The sequence below is a fragment of the Myxine glutinosa genome, chromosome 6 (assembly GCF_964187855.1).
Source record: "Myxine glutinosa chromosome 6, kmMyxGlut1.1, whole genome shotgun sequence".
NCBI classification, from domain to species: domain Eukaryota; kingdom Metazoa; phylum Chordata; class Myxini; order Myxiniformes; family Myxinidae; genus Myxine; species Myxine glutinosa.
Window position 1 is genome coordinate 180,656,514 of NC_136266.1, and position 22,626 is coordinate 180,679,139.

The following is a 22,626-nucleotide window of genomic DNA, read 5'->3' on the forward strand; positions in this document are numbered from 1 at the left end:
TGCCGCCAACTCTGTTAGTCACTGCTTGCGACACGACACACAGGGAATTACCAATGAACTGGTACTCAATTTGCCAGGCTGAGTCAACCCCCCTGGTGTTAATTCAGCGATCGACCGGGATTCGAACTCAGGATCCTAGGATCCCAAACCAGCACCCTAACCGCTAAGCCAACACCAGGCTCATTGAGTGATGGGGCCAAAAACAAATAAAAACACGATATTTCAAAAGGTTATGGATGAGTTACGACATAATTGGATGAGTTGGGTAAGTGATAATAACAAGCCAATTCGATATTGATTAAGGTCCGGATCCAGATCCGACCCATCAGTGGATACAACACTAAACGGGTCAAGCTGGCGGAGGTATGCTCTCTACCGAGTGATGGTTCTAGATTTATCACCTTTCCTTTGCACTTTTCTTATTTGTCAGTTTTCTTGACTATGCCATGGTTCAGCACGGATTACGTTTACATTGAAAATCTCTCATTGTTTATCAATCCCTGATGTTAGGGATTGATAAGATTTGCTAAAATAAATTAGCAAATGTATGTTCAGATGTAACTTAACAAGACTGCCGATAGTCTAACAACGGCACAGCCAGGCTTGGAACTACTAAGTGGAGGATCTGCTGTCCCCCTGTCATGTGATCAGATCCTCAGCTCTGATTGGTGGAAGTTTGAGGGAAAGACAAAGATACACCAGACGGACAGACAGACGCTCTTCCAGACAGCATTGCCCTACAATCTAAGCCGTAAAAATATGGCTGCCAAACAACTTGACCGATGACGTCATCTTTTTTTTTTGACACAATTTATCCATAGATCATGCTGAATAAGTTTCATACTGATTGGATCAAGTGTTCTGCTTGACGATTTATGACGTCAAAATTAAGGCACTAAGGCAAAATTAAGGCAAAATTAAGGCACCAAAATTAAGGCAAAATCAAAATTAAGGCAAAATTAAGGCATCATCATTAACATATGTTATTTCCCATGAGGAGTTCTTTACAATGAGCCACGTTTCAATTCTTTCCATGGAGCAGTTTCGGAGATATAGAAGTGCAAAGGTTTTCGTTTTTTTCAAGATTTTTCCAAGGTCTTACCATTACCACGTGACCTATGACGTCATATTTATCATTACCAAATTCTGCAGGTTGAGGCGCTCCTCTGATGAAATATTGTGTCATTCGGACCAACAGTTGCAGAAAAAAAAATTTTTAATTGAATAAACCGGCAAAATGCTGGCGGATGGGACATACATACATACATACATACATACATACATACATACATACATACATACATACGGACAGCCAGACAGCAATGCCCTATGGACTACACCATAAAAATAATGTCTCACAGTAAATCAATAACCCAATAAAACAATACATGGCTGCCTGTGCAGAAATTACCGAGTAATTCCCTAAAGTTGCCGTATTTACCTTTTTTGGTACCTTTTTCAGACAGGGGGCTGGGAGTATGGCCCAACTGCTCCTGGACTCTGTGTCCTTCTCTCCTGACAAGGTGGAGGAGTTTTTGTCTAACCTCGACTCTGATTCTGCAACTGGACCAGACGGCATCAGCCCACGGGTCCTAAAATCCTGCTCTGCCGCTCTATCTCACCCTCTCTCTGTTCTTTTCACCCTATCTTTTGCTCAAGGTCATCTGCCAGAATCCTGGAAATCAGCAAACATTACCGCTTTACACAAAAAAGGAGCAAAAACAGATCCTTTTAACTACAGACCAATCAGCCTGCTCCCAATTATCAGCAAAGTCATGGAATCCATCATTGCTTCGGATATGAAATCTTTCCTCTTCTCCAATGGCTTGATCTCTGATCATCAATTTGGATTCAGACCAGGTCACTCTACTCTGGACATGCTGCTTCTCCTGTCTCAACAATGGATGGAGGTCCTCAATGCCAAACAGGAAATCAGAGCTGTCTCCCTTGACATATCACGTGCCTTCGATATGGTCTGGCACCCAGCTCTGCTCACCAAACTCTACTCCTATGGTATCCATGGAAATCTCCATGCATGGCTTGCGGACTTCCTCTCTGGTCGTAGTCAACGTGTGGCCCTGAATGGATTTCTCTCATCTCCCCTTCCTGTTCAGGCTGGAGTTCCCCAAGGCAGTGTGGTGGGCCCTGTGCTTTTTCTGGTCTTTATCAATGATCTCTCCGACTCTCTGGAAAATCCTCTCTATCTCTTTGCTGATGACTCCACTCTCTGCCGCTCCATTCCTCTTCCCTCAGATCGGCAGTCTGCAGCCTCCTCACTCTCTGAAGACCTGGACAAAATCACAGACTGGTCAAACAAGTGGAACACGTCTTTCAATCCTGACAAATCTCACACTCTTACTATGTCTCTCCGAAAAGATCGACTGGACAACCCTCCCATCTACTTTCTCAACAATCCTCTCCAAGAAGTTCTGTCGCTCAAGCTTTTGGGTCTCACTATCTGCCATGATCTTTCTTGGGAAAACCACATTTCCAAGCTGGCCTGCAAAGCCAGTCGCCGACTGGGCATCCTCCGTCGTGCGAAGTCCTTCCTAGGCAGACCTGAGCTCCTCACCACATACAAGGCTTTCATCCGCAGCTCAATGGAATACTGTTCTCCCCTATGGGCTGGTGCTCCTGCCTCACACCTAGCTCGGCTTCACGCTGTTGAAACCAAAGCTTTCAGAATCATTGGAATCTCCCATGATGAAGCTATCTCTGAGGGCCTTTCACTCACTCACCGCAGGCAGGGAGGTGGTCTTTCTGTCTTCTACCGACTCCTCTCCGGCCTTGCTCCCCCAGCTCTCTCTGTGCTCTGTCCCCCAAATATTCCTACAGGTCGCACAAGATCTGCCAGCAAGCATCTGATGGTTGAACTGCCGAAATCTCGGCTCTCTGCTCACCTTCACTCCTTCATTCCTCTTTTCTCCCGCCTCTGGAACAAACTCCCACACTCCCTTCAATCCCACTCCTCCCTCCAGGTCTTTAAAACAGCTGTTCACCACCATCTCTTATCTTCCCCCATCCAAAACCTTGATCTTTTCTACCCCCACTAATTCACCCCAGATCCACCTTGTTTGTAATTCCATCTTCTTTCCTGGTAGTCCTGGCAGTGTCCATATGTTTTATGCCTCTCCCACCCCCTTTCCCATGCCTCCCCCCAAAGCCCTCTCCCTGCCACAGATCTCTCGATGTCTCCATGTCTCTCGGTTCCTGCTCTCAAATGTTGTGTTTGTGTCCTTCCCCCTCTCTCCCCATCTTGTCTACCGCTCCCGATGTTATTTGTTTTATGTGTCGGTTTGTAGGTTATGTGTCGGTTTGTCGGTTTGTCTTTCTGTGTGATAAATGTTCGCTCTTTCACGAGCTTCGATCTTGTATACAAAAAAAAAAAAAAAAAAAAAAAGAAGTACACAAACTCACCTCTGAGCTGTCTAACTGAGCTGAGCTGTTGTTTTGCATGTGCTATGAGGCATCAATGTTTGTGCCGTGCATCAGATGGAAGTTAAACTAGGCGTTCCACCGACCAGCATTAGTTGGTGGTCATTAAAGATCCGACTTTATCTTTCGGGAAATGGAGGCGAGCTATCTCCGGTACACTGGACAATTTCCAAATTCCTGCTCTGACTAGCACTGGGATGGCAATGGCAAACCACCCAATGTAATCCTTGCTGTCAGGCTGCACCTTAGGTAGCACTGAATCTGTCTTCTGGCAATGTACTGGAATTACAGACTTGGCATTTAATATGGAATTTTTTTTTTTGCTTGACTTGGGTTTACTTTCTGAACTCGGTATATCAATCTGGTGAGTTTCTTTTACACTTCGGTGATTTCTTTGTTAAAAGAACCAGGTCACTGATTGTCTGTCGCAGCAAGAAGTCAATAACAGGATTATATCACAGGTGGCGTGACAAAATGTAAGGACAGGTACATTTGACGATTGGCTTCACAATCGGGTATATAAGGGTTGTTGCGTTCTGTATTAGTGGAAAACAACTGCTGCACATCAACAAAAGTTATTGCCGCTTCCCCTGGAGATGGTCCGTCAACTCGACAATGCTGTTTGTCATTTAGTGGTGGCTTTACGAAATTCCGGCATGAAACAGCGTACTATTGCTCGGCAGTATGGCATCACTCAAGGTCAGGTGTCAAAGATCCTGAAATGAAATGCCCAGAGGGGTGTCCCTACTCCAATACCGAGGTCAGGACGTCCCCGCAGAACCACAAGGAGGGATGCTCGCCAGCTGCACCGGTTAGTCTGCAATGGCCGTACCAAGTCAGCTAATCGGCTTAGGGCTGAGTGGCAGCAACTGACAAATGTGCCTGTATCCACAAGGCTAGTCAACCAACGACTGGTTCAAGCAGGCTATCGTGCCAGGCGTCCCCTGAGAAAGCCACGTCTGACCAGACAACACCGCCAGCGCCGATTGCAGTGGGCCAGAGAGCACCGTCAATGGCAGCCAGGACACTGGAATCACGTGATCTTCAGTGACAAGTCTAGATTTCTGGTCTATCGTCAATAGGGCTGCGTCCGAGTGTGCAGACAAGTGCATGAAGCCGACAACGAAGATTGTATAGTGCCAAAAGTCCAAGCCGGAGGTGGTGGGGTGACCGTTTGGGCTGCTTTTCATGCAGGGGGAAAAACTGACCTGGTTGTTCTGAATGGAAACCTGAACCAGTTCAAGCACAGGGCCATTCTGGAAGAAACCTAGCTTCCATTTGTTCGTGCAGCCTTTCGAGGAAACTTTGTCTTCCAAGATGACAATGGACGGCCTCATCGTGCTCGCATGATCCAACACTTTCTTGCTGACCGTGGTGTAGAGCATATGGAGTGGCCTGCCATGTCCCCAGATATGAATCCGATAGAGAACTTGTGGGCAGAATTAACGCGTCAAATCGACAACTTGGACCAGCAGCCTGCCTCTGTGCGTGAATTGCAGCAGGCTATTGTAACTGCATGGCAAGCAATTCCTGTCCAAACCTTGGCAAATCTCGTGAACAGCATGCCTCAACGTGTACGTGCTCTCCTGAATGCTCGTGGGGGTTACACGAAGTACTGAACTGTAATTTTACTGTCCGTAATCCCAGTCGTAATTTAACTATTGTTTTTGTTAAAAAAAAATTTTGGCTAATGTGCAAAATAAAGAGATACTTCTGGAAAACGCACAGAAGTTTAACACAGTACTGTCCGTGAATTGAGTTCGATATCAGTTTACATCACTTTAAAGGATCAATTTATTTGCTTCGAAATGTCAAATGTGGTTTTTGTTTCTTTTAAAGGTCACATTAACAAAATCTAGAATAATTTCAACATAATTCCAATGAACTTTTGGTTCTAAGTCATCTTGAAAAGTAAGTTCACCCCCACAAAAAAAAATTCCATATTAAATGCCAAGTCTGTAGTTCCAGATATATATATATATATATATATATATATATATATATATATATATATATATATATATATAGATATATAGATATATATATATATATATATATATTGTAACGAATTTGGAAACGTTACAATGTGAACGTTACAAAAGTATGGTAACATCCTCGTAATGTAAATAATGGTCGCAGCCATCCTAGTTAATTCCATGAAACTTACACGCAGGTCACGATATATCTTTTAAATAGTGTATTTCCTTATTCCATGTAGGCTAAATATGTGTTTCCCACTAGATTGACTTTGCATTGTATCAAACAAAATAAGCGTAGGCCCTTCCAATTTCCCCAAAACCTCCCTTCCATTTGCCTTCCGCATTTTGGGCGGTTTTCTTCAACCGCCATTGCCCATGTGCTTTGAGTCGGAGAAGAAAGGCGTGTCTCCACCTCGTCATAAGAGGGAAGGAGTGAACCGGCCCTAACAGCCAATCAGCACCGCGGTGAGCGACCCGGTAGGCGTACCCTCGGAGCCGGCGGCTTAATTCCGCCCGAGGTGATAAAAGCGACTGTAAGGGACTGCTTTATGAGAGGACTTGGGAGATGACTTGAGAGAGGCCTTGGGAGATGAGCAAAGAGACTGCACCAAGAGGCGGTGAGATGCGAAACGCTCCAAGCCAAAGAGGAAAGGTACTCGGCAAGGAAACCAGCTTTGGAGAGACGCGCTGAAAGGAGGGAGACGGCTCCACCTCAAGAAGAGGAGCAGGTGTGCCGAACCAGCGCGTGACGTCTACCGCAGCGGATACACGACGGAGGGTTTCCCGCCAAAACCGCGAGGAATTGCAAGCTGCGGCCTCCCGACTTTGCCTCCCTATCAAGCAATCCACCTCAAGCCCTACCTGCCTGCATTATCCCCTGTGTAAGTGTGAACGTCCTGTCCTGCTCGTTGTCTTGGGGCTAAGTAAAAATGAATAGTGTAAGTTAACGATTCGCTGTGTTACTGCTTCTTCCATCCATTGCTTGTGTGTGTATAATAAATCTGTTCTTCCTCCGTATTCTTCTTCTTCTTCTTTTTCATTCTCTTTCGGTCGCTTTAGAGGTTTCCCGATTGAATATCTGTGGGGCGATCTGGTCAACGTCGGGTGGAATCGGGCTCTAATCGGGGAGTAACTGTTCGGACGCGGTTAAATACACCACCGCTCGGTCAATATAACATCTAAAGCCGCGTCGGTAACATTTGGTGTCGAGGAGTTGGATTCGGACCTGGGACTAAATTTGTTAGGCCCAAATTTTGAAACACCAATTGTACTATTAGAGTAACAATTGGTGTCGAGGAGTGATATCGGACCCGAAATCGGACCCGAAGCGCGCTTAACGCGCTCAAAATTACAAGCTGCCGAAATTTATTTTGTTTTATAAAACCCGAATTTTGAGATCGCGCCATGGACAATCAAGGCGATCGGATGTCGGTGGGAGAGATAGACGGGGTAGAATCGACCCAGGACCCCAGGGAAGAAGTGGGAAAAGTGGTGGAGGAGAGTAAAGAAGGTGTGGTTGAGGGGGTATCAGGTGCACAAAATGGCGCTCTCGCGCACGTGGTTACAGCGGCACCAAATTTTGCCGCGCCCGTGACCGTACCACTACCAGCAGGCTTTGATGTGGGGGACTTCATGGCGCAATTCGCCGAGATGCTGAGAATAAACGGGGAGAAATTGAGTAATAAAATGGAGGCCCTTATGGAGAAGAATAGAGAGCAATTGGGAGTAATGAGGGACGAAAGGAGGGCTAACAATGAGCGATGGGGAAACCAAATTGAAGCAATAACCAACAGAATGGGTGACCGCATGCAAAAATGTGGGGAGACCATGGATCGCATGGTGGGCGAAAGGGTCCCAGGGGTGCACAAGGAAGTAACGCGGGTCGAGAAGCGCCGGTTGAGCGAAGCGGAGGAAAGCACGGGTACAATGACGGGGGTAGAAATCGCGACACGGGGTTTGGAAAAGCCGGCGACCGCTGAGGTAGAGGAGGGTGTTTTATTAAAGCCAACGGTCGCCGAGGTTAATAAAGAAAAAGCAGTAGCGGGAATTAAAATTGAAGAGATGACGGAGGTAGCCCGGGAATTGCAGGGAGAAATGGATTATGTACAAAGTCCCTGCTCACATCACGATGCTGTGCTTAACCCGAATGGAAGTTTGCAGGTTCGCGTGGAGAAAAGGATCCCCCAGGTGAGTCGTGCTGTTGTGTATTGTGCGGGGAGATTTTGTAAGAGGATGTTTGGCGACAAAAGAATTGTCGCGCGATTGGGATCGATATGGCACCCGGGCGTTGGTGAAGGGTCCCGTGTGAGTGGAAATGGCACGCGTGGGAGAAAAAAGTGTGCGTCGGCGAGTGGGTGTGCTATAAAGTGTGGGAGTGAAACCGAGTGCGAGCGAGAATGCACGTCGGGTGTACGGAGTGTGACACGAATAGTGAGTTGGTGGTGGCGCAGGTGCGAGAGGGCACATCGGAGCGCGAGTGTGAAACCGAGTGCGAGCGAGAATGCACGTCGGGGTGTACGGAGAGTGACACGAATAGTGAGTTGGTGATGGCGCAGGTGCGAGAGGGCACATCGGAGCGCGAGTGTGAAACCGAGTGCGAGCGAGAATGCACGTCGGGGTGTACGGAGAGTGACACGAATAGTGAGTTGGTGATGGCGCAGGTGCGAGAGGGCACATCGGAGCGCGAGTGTGAAACCGAGTGCGAGCGAGAATGCACGTCGGGGTGTACGGAGTGTGACACGAATAGTGAGTTGGTGATGGCGCAGGTGCGAGAGGGCACATCGGAGCGCGAGTGTGAAACCGAGTGCGAGCGAGAATGCACGTCGGGGTGTACGAAGTGTGACACGGAGAGTAAGGTGGTGGTGGAACGTGTGCGAGGAAGCACACCTGAGTTGGTCATGGCGCGGGTGTGGGAGAGCCCATGTGAGCGCGTTAGTGGGTGGATGCAAGAGTGCACGCCCATGGTGAGTGTTACGGAGGACGTAACGGAGGAGAGGTGTGGACCAAAGTGTGCGCGAGAGGTGTGGTGTGTAACAGGGAGAGCGTTGGTGGAATGTACGGACAGCGTTGGAACGCCAGGTTTTGTGAGGGTGAAAGGGGTAGCGTATGCTTGTAAGCATGCAAGTAAAGCACCGATGGTAACCGGTTTAGTGGTTAGAGCGACGGATAGCCGATGCGAGCACTCGGTGCGAGGGGTGCTTGGTTGGGTGCGAGCCCGGCGCGGATCGATGCTGCGTCGCTTCTCTTCGAAGCGTCGTTGCCGATTCGGGCTTGGCCCCGCCCCGCACGGTCGAATCCGGGCTTTGCCGGGCGAGGCGACCGGTCCGGTTCAAGGGCGAGTGGGAGGAGGCGGAACGGTGCCCCCTCGTGGGGACGGGGTTCCGACCGGGGGAGATTGAGCCATCGGGCCCGGGACCGCAAGGTGCCGCGCCGAGATGGTGCGTGGAGCCTCGGTCCAACCAAACCACCTCCCTTGAACCGAAAGCCGGACGGATTCAACCTGCAGGCAACCAAACCACCCGAATTCATTGCTCGGCTTTACGAAGCCGAGTTTAATGATGTCATGACGCACCGAGGCTAGGATATAGCGGACTGTGATGATGGTGATCGTGATAGTGATAGTGATTTAAAACGAAATTTAGAAAAGTGAGTAGAATTGGCAGTAAATGGAAAATTTTTGAATTGGTTGGAATCTGGACGAACAAAATTGATAGTGAGAGACCCCCGATGTGGAGGGATGGCAAATCCACCATCCCTCACAGGTGGGGGCAAATGCGCAATAGTTTATGGGGTGGCTATGACAACCGAGCCAGGGAGGGCTTGGATAATTGTAGGGATCTAGCGAAGATGACATTAGGTAACGTTAAGGTTAGTTAGTGACTGATACCTGTAGTGGGGACGCAGGTAGATTAGTGTGGATTATAATGACGTGGGAGCGCAATAGTTTAAAGGGACGACTGGGAAGCGCAAGTTTCAGAGGGGAGTAGTTAGCTGAGATGCTGCCGTGTGTGTGAGGATTGAACAGGTGAGAATGGAACAGGTGTGATTGCACAGGTGTGCAACTGAACAGGTGTGTGGAGCAGTGTATGAGGGAGTAGTGGTGATTGCGTGTTGTGTTGACCCAAATGGTCCAGGAAGAAAGGAGGGTGCAGGTGGCACCAGGTGTGAGGGCACAGGTGTGCAACAACAGGTGTATGTGGCTGTGTGGAATAAATGGTAGTGTGGAATATCTGGAGTATTGGAATGGATGGTCGTGGAGTGAGAATGGTGGAAATTGTGGAGTGGAGTGGATGGTGCGAAGGTGTGAATGGGGGAAGAGTGGACCCCCATCACGGATACCCGGGGCGGGTAGTGTAAGTGTTAGGTAGAGGGTACAGGTAAATTGTGGTTGGATATTGGCATCTGTGGTGCGGGTGGCAGAATGGTATTTGGATGGGTGCACTAGTGTTGTGGAAATGGCTGGGCGTGTAGCCTGTTAGTGTGTGTAGTTGTTTGGGCGCTCCACCACTGTAAGGATGTCGGCCAGGTGAGGCCGCAGGTGGGCTCTGGGAGCCGGTAGTAGTTGTTGTGGATGGGGCCCGAGGATCCGGAGGACGGACCCGGGTAGCCCAGTGCCAGAGGGCACCATGGGGTGACAGAGCCAGGAGAGGGGCTGTCCCCAGTTAGTTAGGTTAGGGTGAGGAGCTAGGTAAGCTCGGGTGGCAACTACAGTGGTGGAGGTGTGCAGGTGGGTAGACCTGTTGGGAGAGCTAGACGTCGCAGCCCAGAAATTGTGCGAGAGCACCGGGAGATGAATCGGGGGAGTGAGACCCCAAATTGAGAGGCACCACAGTTTGGTCAATGGGAATTGGTTTTTAGAACCCATAGTGTAAGTTGGCCAATGGACTGGCAGGGAGAGACCCCGGGTAGTGTAAAGTGTGTTAAAGTCATTTAGAGGATAGTTAGGATGAAGGATCTCCTCGCACCATCTGCATCCACTCACCTGAGGTGACAGGTACTCCACACCATGCCATGTTTTGATTATTTTTTATGATGCAAATGTTTGGATTGTGAGACGCATCATGACGTGGGTGTGACATTGTGCGTAATTCCATCTCTCCCTCCTTATGAGGATTGATAATGAATTGGTGATGGCAAATTTTGAAGTAGAGGGATTGTGGTGACGAATTTGGTATAGGGGAAATATGGGGAAGACGTGACAGTAGTGACGAATTTGTAATGTGTAGATTTTGTACATATGGGGTAAGGGCAAGGGCAAGGGTAGGGTAGGTGACCCGGGGGGTGACGTACGGTAGGGACGAGCTTTCTCACTTCGCCCTCCGTACGCATTTCACCTTGCATTGCCTTATTGACGTGTACCCTTGTGACCTTACCCCTCGCTCAATTGTCTTTCTTTTGTCTCCCACATGACCTGTGCGCCATTGGGTGCCGATGGGAGCGTGCGTGAGGTGGCCATTGTGCGCCCGAGATTCCCAGAACCAGCATGCATTGCGTTGATGTACCACTTTATGGACCGCTGTTCTGCGGCCAAGTACCACTTGATGGACCCCAGGTTCTGGGGCAGGGCACCTCTGTTGGAGACCGGCCATAGTGGCCAGGGAATCTTGCTTGCGGACCTCGGTAAGGTGGCACCTATGCCAAACAGGTGGACCACCCTTAGTTGGCCCCTGAGGCCCTAAATAAAAACGAACACAAGTTGTGCTTTTTATTATGTCCAAATAGGCCGCATGAAGCCAGAAGACGTCGGGAAGAACATCGGCCCAGCAGAGAAAGAGAAGACCACCACCAGTTGTTTTGTTGTGTTTATTATGAACCATGGTGACTGCGCACCGAGTGGTGCTTTTGGTGCTTTGTGGTGCTTTTGGTGCTTTGTGGTGTTTGGTGCTTTTGGGTGCTTTGGTGGTATTGGTACTGGTGCATCGATGCAATGCGTGCTGTCTCCTCCCTCCCAACAGGAATTTCTTTCTCTTGTTCCCTAAAAAAAAAAAAAAAAAAAAAAAAACACAGGTCCTGGGTTGCGTTGTAAATAAGAAATCACGTCATTGTAAATAATGCTCCCCACCGTAAATGTATAGTTTGAGAATAATTCCGTAATTCGGTTAGCTGTGGGCTTGAGTCTGTTAGACAGGGTGCAATGCAATAGGGGGACATACTTATTTGTGTTTTAAGATTGTCACACTCAGGGTCAGGTTAATTGTAGAGGGAATTACACCTACGTGTCACACTAAGTTAAAGTTTAATAGGCCCGAGAACGGTCCTGAAGAAAGGAGGGTGCAGTGTAACGAATTTGGAAACGTTACAATGTGAACGTTACAAAAGTATGGTAACATCCTCGTAATGTAAATAATGGTCGCAGCCATCCTAGTTAATTCCATGAAACTTACACGCAGGTCACGATATATCTTTTAAATAGTGTATTTCCTTATTCCATGTAGGCTAAATATGTGTTTCCCACTAGATTGACTTTGCATTGTATCAAACAAAATAAGCGTAGGCCCTTCCAATTTCCCCAAAACCTCCCTTCCATTTGCCTTCCGCATTTTGGGCGGTTTTCTTCAACCGCCATTGCCCATGTGCTTTGAGTCGGAGAAGAAAGGCGTGTCTCCACCTCGTCATAAGAGGGAAGGAGTGAACCGGCCCTAACAGCCAATCAGCACCGCGGTGAGCGACCCGGTAGGCGTACCCTCGGAGCCGGCGGCTTAATTCCGCCCGAGGTGATAAAAGCGACTGTAAGGGACTGCTTTATGAGAGGACTTGGGAGATGACTTGAGAGAGGCCTTGGGAGATGAGCAAAGAGACTGCACCAAGAGGCGGTGAGATGCGAAACGCTCCAAGCCAAAGAGGAAAGGTACTCGGCAAGGAAACCAGCTTTGGAGAGACGCGCTGAAAGGAGGGAGACGGCTCCACCTCAAGAAGAGGAGCAGGTGTGCCGAACCAGCGCGTGACGTCTACCGCAGCGGATACACGACGGAGGGTTTCCCGCCAAAACCGCGAGGAATTGCGAGCTGCGGCCTCCCGACTTTGCCTCCCTATCAAGCAATCCACCTCAAGCCCTACCTGCCTGCATTATCCCCTGTGTAAGTGTGAACGTCCTGTCCTGCTCGTTGTCTTGGGGCTAAGTAAAAATGAATAGTGTAAGTTAACGATTCGCTGTGTTACTGCTTCTTCCATCCATTGCTTGTGTGTATATAATAAATCTGTTCTTCCTCCGTATTCTTCTTCTTCTTCTTTTTCATTCTCTTTCGGTCGCTTTGGAGGTTTCCCGATTGAATATCTGTGGGGCGATCTGGTCAACGTCGGGTGGAATCGGGCTCTAATCGGGGAGTAACTGTTCGGACGCGGTTAAATACACCACCGCTCGGTCAATATAACATCTAAAGCCGCGTCTGTAACAATATATATATATATACAGTGGAACCTTGACTTACGAGTTTAATTCGTTCCGTGACCGAGCTCGTAACTCAAATTGCTCGTATCTCAAATCAAATTTCCCCATTGAAATGCATTGAAATGCTATTAATCCGTTCCAGCCCGCCAAAAACCACACCAATTTTTTTTTAAATATACAGTATATATAAAAATATCTCGCGCTTTATATTTCACCTGTATGCAGCATACAAGTTGGCAGGATGGCCTGGACTGGAGGTACGCACACTTGACTCTAAAGTCTAAACTGTCCAGCCTGGGTTTGAATCCCGACCCAGCTATAACCTGTCATGGGTGAATCACAGGCAGGGTGATTCATCAATGTGTGTACCGCTAAACTGGGCGCCCCGTTTGCGTCCCATTAGTTGTTGGATGTTAAGGATCTCACCGTGTTTTCCACAAAGAGAAGGCGAGCTATCGCCGGCACTCTGAACAAGTTGTGGCCTGGCATGCTCTTCTCCTCTGCTGTTATAGACGTCCTCCCCGACACCTCGCTCATGTTTTTCGACGATTGCGTGTTTTATATCCAAGCACATCATCCTCTTCTTCTTCTCAGCACTGCACTTGCCACTCACTTTCTTAGGCCCCATGGTTAAAACTAAGAAATTTTCCGAAATAACCAAAATGCGAAAAAAAAAATGCAGCGCTGTACGACAGAGATACGTACTGTACTTGCACGGCAAGATAACCACGTGACCAGAACCCACCTGGTGGCGTGAACTCGAAATAACCAAAATGCGAAAAAAAAAATGCAGCGCTATACGACAGAGATACGTACTGTACGTGCACGGCAAGATAACCACGTGACCAGAACCCACCTGGCGGCGTGAACTCGAAATAACCAAAATGCGAAAAAAAAAATGCAGCGCGATACGACAGAGATACGTACTGTACGTGCACGGCAAGATAACCACGTGACCAGAACCCACCTGGCGGCGTGAACTCGAAATAACCAAAATGCGAAAAAAAAAATGCAGCGCTATACGACAGAGATACGTACTGTACGTGCACAGCAAGATAACCACGTGACCAGAACCCACCTGGCGGCGTGAACTCGAAATAACCAAAATGCGAAAAAAAAAATGCAGCGCTATACGACAGAGATACGTACTGTACGTGCACGGCAAGATAACCACGTGACCGGGTGGCGAAAGCTCGTAACTCGGATCTCGGCTCGCATCTCAAAGCAATAAACCGCCCGAGCGACGGCTCGTATCTCGAAAAACTCGTAAGTTGGGGCACTCGTAAGTCAAGGTTCCACTGTATATATATATATATATATATATATATATATATATATATATATATATATAGATATATATATATATATATATATATATATATATATATATATATATATATATATATATATATATATAGATATAGATATATATATATATATATATATATATATATATATATATATATATATATATATATATATATATATATAGATAGATAGATAGATATATATATCGATAGATATATCTGAAAGAATGATGGGTCAGCCGTCTTCAATATATATACTGAAGAGCTCAGTGACTTTCAATGTGGCACCGTCATAGGATGCCACCTTTCCAACAAGTCACTTCGTCAAAATCCTGCCCTGCTAGAACTGTAAATGCTGTTATTGTGAAGTGGAAACGTCTAGGAGCAACAACAGCTCAGCCGAAAAGTGGTAGGCCACACAAGCTCACAGGACGGGACTGCCGAGTGCTGAAACGCATAGCACATAAAAATCGTCTGTTCTTGGTTGCAACACACTCACGACCAACAAAAGCTCTACGTGTGTATGTATATGTGTATATATATATATATATATATATATATATATATATATATATATATATATATATATATATATATATATATATATATATATATATAATCGTTAGATTAAATAAGACGCGGACGTAGCTTCAGGACGTCGATCTTTAATTGTCGACAAGCTTTCGACCAACAAAGGTCTTCTTCTGAGTCAGCCCCAAGTTCAACGGAAGTGACCGTTTGCGTTACAGTTAGGGTGCTTTGTCGACAATTAAAGATCGACGTCCTGAAGCTACGTCCGCGTCTTATTTAATCTAACGATTATTTATTCAATACAAATGAGACGCCCTGCTCGTACTTTGGAGTTTCTACTATTTCTTACAGTTATATATATATATATATATATATATAGATATATATATATATACATATATATATATATATATATATATATATATATATATAGATATATATATATATAGATATATATTGTATTTATATTTGACTAAGGAAGCACACTAACCCTATGACATGACACTGATGTCATGCACATAAATTATACCAACACATCACCTCCAAACTAGGAGGCATCCGTGTGGTACTCAAGTCTTTGCAGACTGAGATTACAGCTCTATGGTCACAAATAGCCAAAGGCAAAGATGTTGATCTAGATTTCACCCTCATTTTGGCCTTATGAGGCCTGCCTTTTTTATAATGAAAAAGGTTTTGAAAAAAAATCAAACATTTAAACAGCCTTGGACGTGCACCTTGACCCCATGGCCAAGGCACAACGTCTATCAAGGCTGTCCCAATAACATTACACATGCACCTCAACCCCAAGGCTGAAGTACATGTTCATTCAAACATGCATCCTGACCCCAAAGGGCCAGAATGCATGGTCATACAATTGGACCCCTCCTCCATAGGAGTGAGTCCCCATGACTTCAACACCATGCCATTCCGACGAGGGCTTATTTTTCCCTCATCAGTACAACATACTGCAAAGTGTTTATTTGGGACCAATCTAAGCCATTAATATACACAGGTTGAACCCCCTAACTTGACAGGGAAGCAAGGCACAGATTGAGTCTCACCCCAGCAATTGCTGCACAACCTGTTAGCAACAAGTGTAGCCTGCCATGCTGACACATTGTCTCTGCCCTGCTCTTCGACAATTAGGAGCTTTGCAGTCAGGAACATTAACTTTGACTGTAAGTGCTGTTACTGTGAAGTGGTAACGTCGAGGAACAACAGCAGCTCAGCCGTGAAGTGGTAGGCCAAACAAGCTCACAGAAAGGGGCCGCAGAGTGCTGAAGCACATAGCGCATAAAAATCATCTGTCCTCGGTTGCAACACTCACTAACGAGTTCCAAACTTCGTCTGGAAGCAACGTCAGCACAACAACTGTTCGTCGGGAGCTTCAAAGTATTGGTTTCCATGGCCGAGCAGCAGCAAACAAGCCTAACATCACCATGCACAATGCCAAGTATCGGCTGGAGTGGTGTAAAGCTCACCTACATTGGACTCTGGAGCAGTGGAAATGCGTTCTCTGGAGTAATGAATCACTCTTCACCATCTGGCCGTCCGATGGACTAATCTGGATTTGGCAGGATGCTACAGCTACAGCATACAATGACATTCCAGACGATTGTGTGCTTCCAACTTTGTGGCAACAGTTTGGGGAAGGCCCTACCTGTTTCAGCATGACAATGCCCCCGTGCACATAGCGAGATCCATACATACATGATTTGTCGAGATCGGTGTGGAAGAACTTGACTGGCCTGCACAGAGCCCTGACCTCAACCCCATCGAACACCTTTGGATTTAAATGGAACGCCTACTGCGAGCCAGGCCTAATCACCCAACATCAGTGCCCAACCTCACTAATGCTCTTGTGGCTGAATGGAAGCAAATCCCCACAGCAATGCTCCAACGTCTTGTGGAAAGCCTTCCCAGAACATTGGAGGCTGTTATAGCAGCAAAGGGGGGACCAACTCCATATTAATGCCCATGATTTTGGAATGAGATGTTCGACGAACACATACAGGTGTGATGTTCGGGTGTCCACATACTTTTGGTCATGTCGTGTGTATGTATGTATATATACTACTGTGTTCAAAAAGTATCCGACCTTTATTTTTCGTGCGTAAAAAAAAAGAAGCTAGGGAGGCGTTGATTGGTGCACGTATGTAGGCGATCCTAATGCACACGCGTGAATTTTTTCCCACCTGCAGAAGCTGTCATTCGACGGCAGACCGCCGATGAGTGAGGACATGTAAGCGAGCACCGTCGGATTTTCGTTTTTGACAAAATGACGGAAAAACCTGAACAACGCTACTGCATCAAATTTTGTGTTTCATCAAACTTGCATCAAAACTGCAACTTGGTTTCTGGGTCGTACCCATAAACCCAGGACTCATCGCCAGTGATCACTGTGTTGAGGAAGCTGGGATCGCTGTTCACAGTCTCCAGCATGTCCTGTGCGATCTCCAAACGGAGTTGCTTCTGCTCAATCGTTAGCAGCTTTGGTACGAACTTCGCTGAGATTCTCCTGAAGCCCAAATCCTCCTTCATAATGGAATGAACGGTGTTGAATCTTGCGGATCGTTTCCACTTGGGAATCGCCAAGCTTTACACAAAATTTGATGCAGTAGCGTTGTTCAAGTTTTTCCGTCATTTTGTCAAAAACGAAAATCCGACGGCGCTCGCTTACATGTCCTCACTCATCGGCGGTCTGCCGTCGAATGACAGCTTCTGCAGGTGGGAAAAAATTCACACATGCGCATTAGGATCGCCTACATACGTACACCAATCAACACCTCCCTAGCTTCTTTTTTTTTACACACGAAAAATAAAGGTCGGATACTTTTTGAACACACTACGTATGTATATATGTATACGTATATATCAGAGATGGCTGTCTTTTCATCCGTTCGTGGTTATGCTGATTGGATGGTGTGAGGCTAGGTGTAATGTGATCGTCTCCTGGAAACTTTGAATAATGTATCATACAGGCTTCTTAAAAGCTGATATTCAAAATCTGATTCCATATTTCACGATCGGAGCTCATGGCCTCAGTAATTATGTTGAAATCTCGAGTGAAATCGGAGAAAAATTAGGAAAAATCGATGATTTAAAAATAATTAATAGGCTCTGCGGGATGTTTGGTAAAATGGCTCCAAAATTCATTTTTTTTCCTCTTTTAAAGGTAATTATTGTATTCTGATTTTATTTTGCACCGTCCAGAGATATCAGTCGTGATCTTTTTGGATTCGGATTCTACTTTTATTATGCATTTTAACATATAATACATACCGCTACAACAAGGAATCATAGTTTGATTATTAACAGGGTGTTCATGGACAACCTGGGAAAACAGGATGCCCTCGAGGTACGCACACTCTCCTCTAAGCTCTCTAGCCTGGGTTTGAATCCTGACTCAGCTATAAACTATCATCCTGGTATTTCACAGTCTGGATAAACATCAATGTGTGCCGTACCTCCGATGTAAAATTGGGCGTCCCATCTTTCGACATTAGTTGGTGGACATTAAGGATCCCCACGTTGTCCTTCACGAAGAGTGGGTGAGCTATCTCCGGCACCCTGAACAAATTACAAATTCCTACCCGAACTACTGCCGAGAAGGCAATGGCAAACCACCCAGTATAACCATTGCTCAGGAAGCTGCTTTGGTGGCACAGACGCTCAGTAATGAGTATGGTACATCAGATATCAAATAAAAGTACCAAATGAATAGTGAAAGCAAAAAAAAACTAAAAAGGAAATTAAAACCTTTGAAAATGGATAGACACGGACTTGCAGAGAGTGGGGAGAGGAGTAAAAGAGATGTGAGTAGTGGAGAGACAGGGGAATGGGGAGAGAGAGAGAGCGAGAGAGAGAGAGAGAGAGAGAGAGAGACCGCGAGAGAGAGAGAGACAGAGAGTGGGGAAGGGAGAGAAGTGGGGGAGACAGGGAAGGGAGTGGGGAGAGAAGTGGTGGAGAGGAAAGTGTTGGAAAGAGCGGAGTGGGGAAGGGACAGGGGATTGGGGGAGAGAGAGAGAGAGTGAGAGAGGGGGGGGCAGAGGGAGAAGGGGATGGAGAGAGAGAGAGGAGGGGGATGGATACTTTTGCGAGCTTTTCCTGTCACTTGGGATGGTTAGTCTTCCGAGTTGGATACAAAGTGTGAAATTTGATAATGATCAGATATAGTAATTCCAAAATTTGACAATGGAATAACTGATTATATTTGCTTTTGACTCTTTCTACCTTCACCCACCCCATCCATCTTTTGAAAAAAATGTGAGTTGAATTAAGTGAGTCTGGCCCTTTCCTTTTCAGCCATCCTTTGAAGTGGTATTGTTTGGCAAAAAACGAAAATAAACAAGCAAAAAGGCACAACTACACTGAATGTAGCTCCAATGTGATGTAATAGTTGGTTAAGATAATATAAGCTGATTACCGTCCATCTCTCTCAAAGGTAACACAGGTTGAATAGTACAAGCTCCACCAATGCATTACAGATATTGCATGGCGGCATTGTCAGGGGAAAGCATAGAAGATTCATACAATCAATGTGATGTCACACGAAACATAAATTAAATGTGATGTCACACGAAATATCCCATCCCTAATATGTCTGGATGGCGTATCAAGCTGATTTCAATTTCCCTAGGTTATGTATCATTTTATAAGCGATGCTCAATTGTTTCCTTATCAAGGAGCCTAATGGATCAGATGAAGAAAGATGTGAACTATGTTACTCTCTCGATAATCTAATCTTGAACTTCTAGTGAACTAGATTAGTTATTTAATTGTCTGGCGTCTCAGCATCGTAATGCAAGTATTCTAAGGCAAACAATTAACAGATAACCCCTTTTATTTCAATGTTTTCACTTATTATTCAATTCAAACTTTTTACTTTTTACACTCAACTAACTGTTCTGGGTTGTTTTTTTTCCCATAATATTTGGAGTTTCTTGGCTTCAATGAGCATTGCATTGACAGTGTACACAAGTTGTAAAGGAAAATCATGTAAATTAGGGCATTACCTGCCATACAACAACAACAACAACAACAACAACAACAACAACAACAACAACAACAACAACAACAACAACAGGCATTTTAAAAGGCCATTTTCCCTGCAAGAGTGGGGGTTAGCCTTGCAGTCCCCAGGACAATCTTCTCCATTTTGCCCTATTTTCTGCATCTCCCCTTGTTAACCCCCTTGCCCGCATTTCTTCTTCCACCATATTTAGCCAAGTCTTTCTCGGTCTTCCCCGTCCTCTACTTCCTTCTACATTCATTTCCATCACTCTTCTCAACCAGTCACTTTCATCCTTCCTCAACACATGACCAAACCATCTCAAACTGTTCCTCTTCACAGCATCAATCACAGGCTCTATTCCAATCATCTTTCGCAATTCATCATTTGTCTTCCTCTCTCTCAACGATACTCCACACATCCACCGAACCATTCGCATTTCCACCCTTTCCAGCCTTCGTTGCTGCTCTATGTTCATTACCCATGTCTCGCTCCCATAAATCATAACACTTCTCACACATGCAGCATACACCTTTCCCTTCAGCTTCAACGACACTCCCCTCATCATCAGCACGCCACTCAGTTCCCGAAACTTCTTCAATGCAGATCTCACTCTAGCAACCGTTGCTGAGTCTGATCCACCTTCTCCATTCAGCATGTCTCCAAGGTAACAAAATGTTTTCATACCTTCCAGCTTCACACCGTCTCCAAGATCCAACTCAACATTTCCTCCATCTGCAGCTCCCTCTGTGCACACCTTACACTTGAATGTAGCTGCCACACTGGTTAATGACCCTCTGAAACCACTACATTTTTGATGAACCCACTCAGCACACATTGTACATTGAATGGAGTTCACTCCGACACCCTTCCTGCATACAGCACATAGCCACTTCCCAGTTCTATCCACCTCACCACATGCTTTACCACTTGCCATCACCTTCGTCTTTCCGATATTCACCTTCAGACATTTTGTCTCCATACATTCCTTCCACTTGTTCATCTTCTCCTTCAGTCCATCCATACTTTCTGCAATCAACACCAGATCATCTGCATACAACAACTCCCACGGTAAACCCTCCTTTACGTTCCGAGCCAGCACCTCCATCACAGCTACAAATAGTAGTGGACAGAGTACCGACCCCTGATGCACTCCCACCTTCACCTCAAACTCACCACTGTTCCCGTCCTTCGTCCTTACAGCTGTGTGTGCTCTCTCGTACATTACCATCACTACTCTGATCAACCATTCCTCCACTCCTAAGTTCCTCAATGCCCATGTTACTACTTCACGTGGAACCCCATCGAATGCTTTCTCCAGATCAACAAACCCAAGAAACAACTTCTTCCTCTTCTCCATGTACTTCTCCTGCAACTGCCTCACAATAAAGAGCGCGGTTGTCGTTCCTCTTCCTGCCATAAATCCAAACTGCATTTCGTCGATCTTCACCTTCTTCCTTATCCTCCTCTCCAACACCCTTTCCAATACCTTCATTCCATGCTCCAATAACTTTATCGCTCGATACGAGCCACACTCCAGAGGTTCACCTTTCTCCTTGTATAGAGGGACGAGGGTACTCAGTTCCCAATCCACTGGAATGCGGCCTTCTATCATCAAAAGTTTCACCATCACTGGCAGACACTCAGTTTCCCAGCAGGTATAACAAAAGCAAACTAGAACGGGCACTCGGTAGAGCGCATACCTTCGCCGCAGCTACTGTTCTGTACTTGGCATGGGAGTGTAGGGAACAGAACAGTGAACAGTTTGGTGCTGATTTCATGCAAATCGGATAAGAATTGACCGAGTTATGACAAAAAACGCACATTTTGCAAGGTCGTGACCCCCCTGACCTTTGACCCCCAACCGCTAACAAGGGTAATGTCTTCACTGGGTCATGTCGTATATCACAAGATCGGGCATTGAATTCTGAACATTTTGGCATTAGTTGCATGCCAATTGGATAAAAATTGACCGCGCTATGGTAAAAATACGATTTTGACCTTTTCGTGACCTTGACCTTGACCTTTGACCCGATTGCTCCCAAAATCTAATCAAATGTGTCCCGTATAATAACCAATCATCCCACCAAATTTCATGCAATTCGGTTGAATACTTTTTGAGTTATGCGAATAACATACACACACACACACACACAGACATACAAATAAATACACAGCGATCAAAACATAACCTTCCGCTTTTGCGAAGGTAACAATTGGACTTTGTCCCCACTCAATGAGAATTATCTTTCAAGATTTGTTTTCATGCCATGTACGACTGTACGTGTTCCGAACTCGAATAAGCCTTTTATTCATAGCAAGAAAATTGATAACGAGAAAAATAGTATTTTTGCTTTTCCCTCATGTTATGTATGTCTATAGCAAAGAGGCAGGTGTCTGCAGTGATTATAATTTAGACTCAGGGTGTACATATTCCATTACAACAGCGCACATATGATTTGAGTGCATCACACACATGAACCATATAAAACACAGTGTCAGTGTGTGTCTTTATACAGATGACTGTCCCCCTTCATAAAGACAATTTGAGTCGGATTTAAAGGCCAATCTTTCAACACGAATGTGTGTTCACTACGGTATATTTTTTATGATAAAACAAACTCAAGAAACATTTTCCATAAAAGAGTAGTTATGTCTTTTAGATTTGGAAGTGTAGATGGTGGCTTGCAAACAGGGCCACAAGGGCGGTGTACATAAGAGTTTTTTTAAATAACAAGAAATACAAAGCACAGAGAGGGGAAATTCACTGGAAGTGATGTGAAACTCACGCAGAGTAAAACGATTGTTCATTTACATCTGTATGATGTCTAATAAATAAAGAAGATATGCGCAAACCTGACACTAGGCCAAGGCTTCAGACTTTGGCACGTTCATGCGGCTGTACCATCGAATAAACTGCTCCAACCTGTCATTTTGATGGGTTTTTATACAAGTATGGCTATATAACACAACTTA

General features: G+C 45.8%; 1 protein-coding gene across 1 annotated transcript in view; it reads right to left on the minus strand.

The window, feature by feature from the left end:
- Positions 1 to 22,135, minus strand: part of LOC137429512 (thrombospondin type-1 domain-containing protein 7A-like) — a 665,061-nt gene extending 642,926 nt beyond the window's left edge. The window contains exons 1-2 of the mRNA XM_068119458.2: positions 22,093 to 22,135; positions 21,199 to 21,324 (exon numbers count right to left, since the gene is read on the minus strand). Of these exons, the coding sequence (XP_067975559.2) occupies positions 21,199 to 21,324; positions 22,093 to 22,135 (169 nt within the window). The remainder of the gene's footprint in view (positions 1 to 21,198; positions 21,325 to 22,092) is intronic.
- Positions 22,136 to 22,626: the final 491 nt, after the last annotated feature.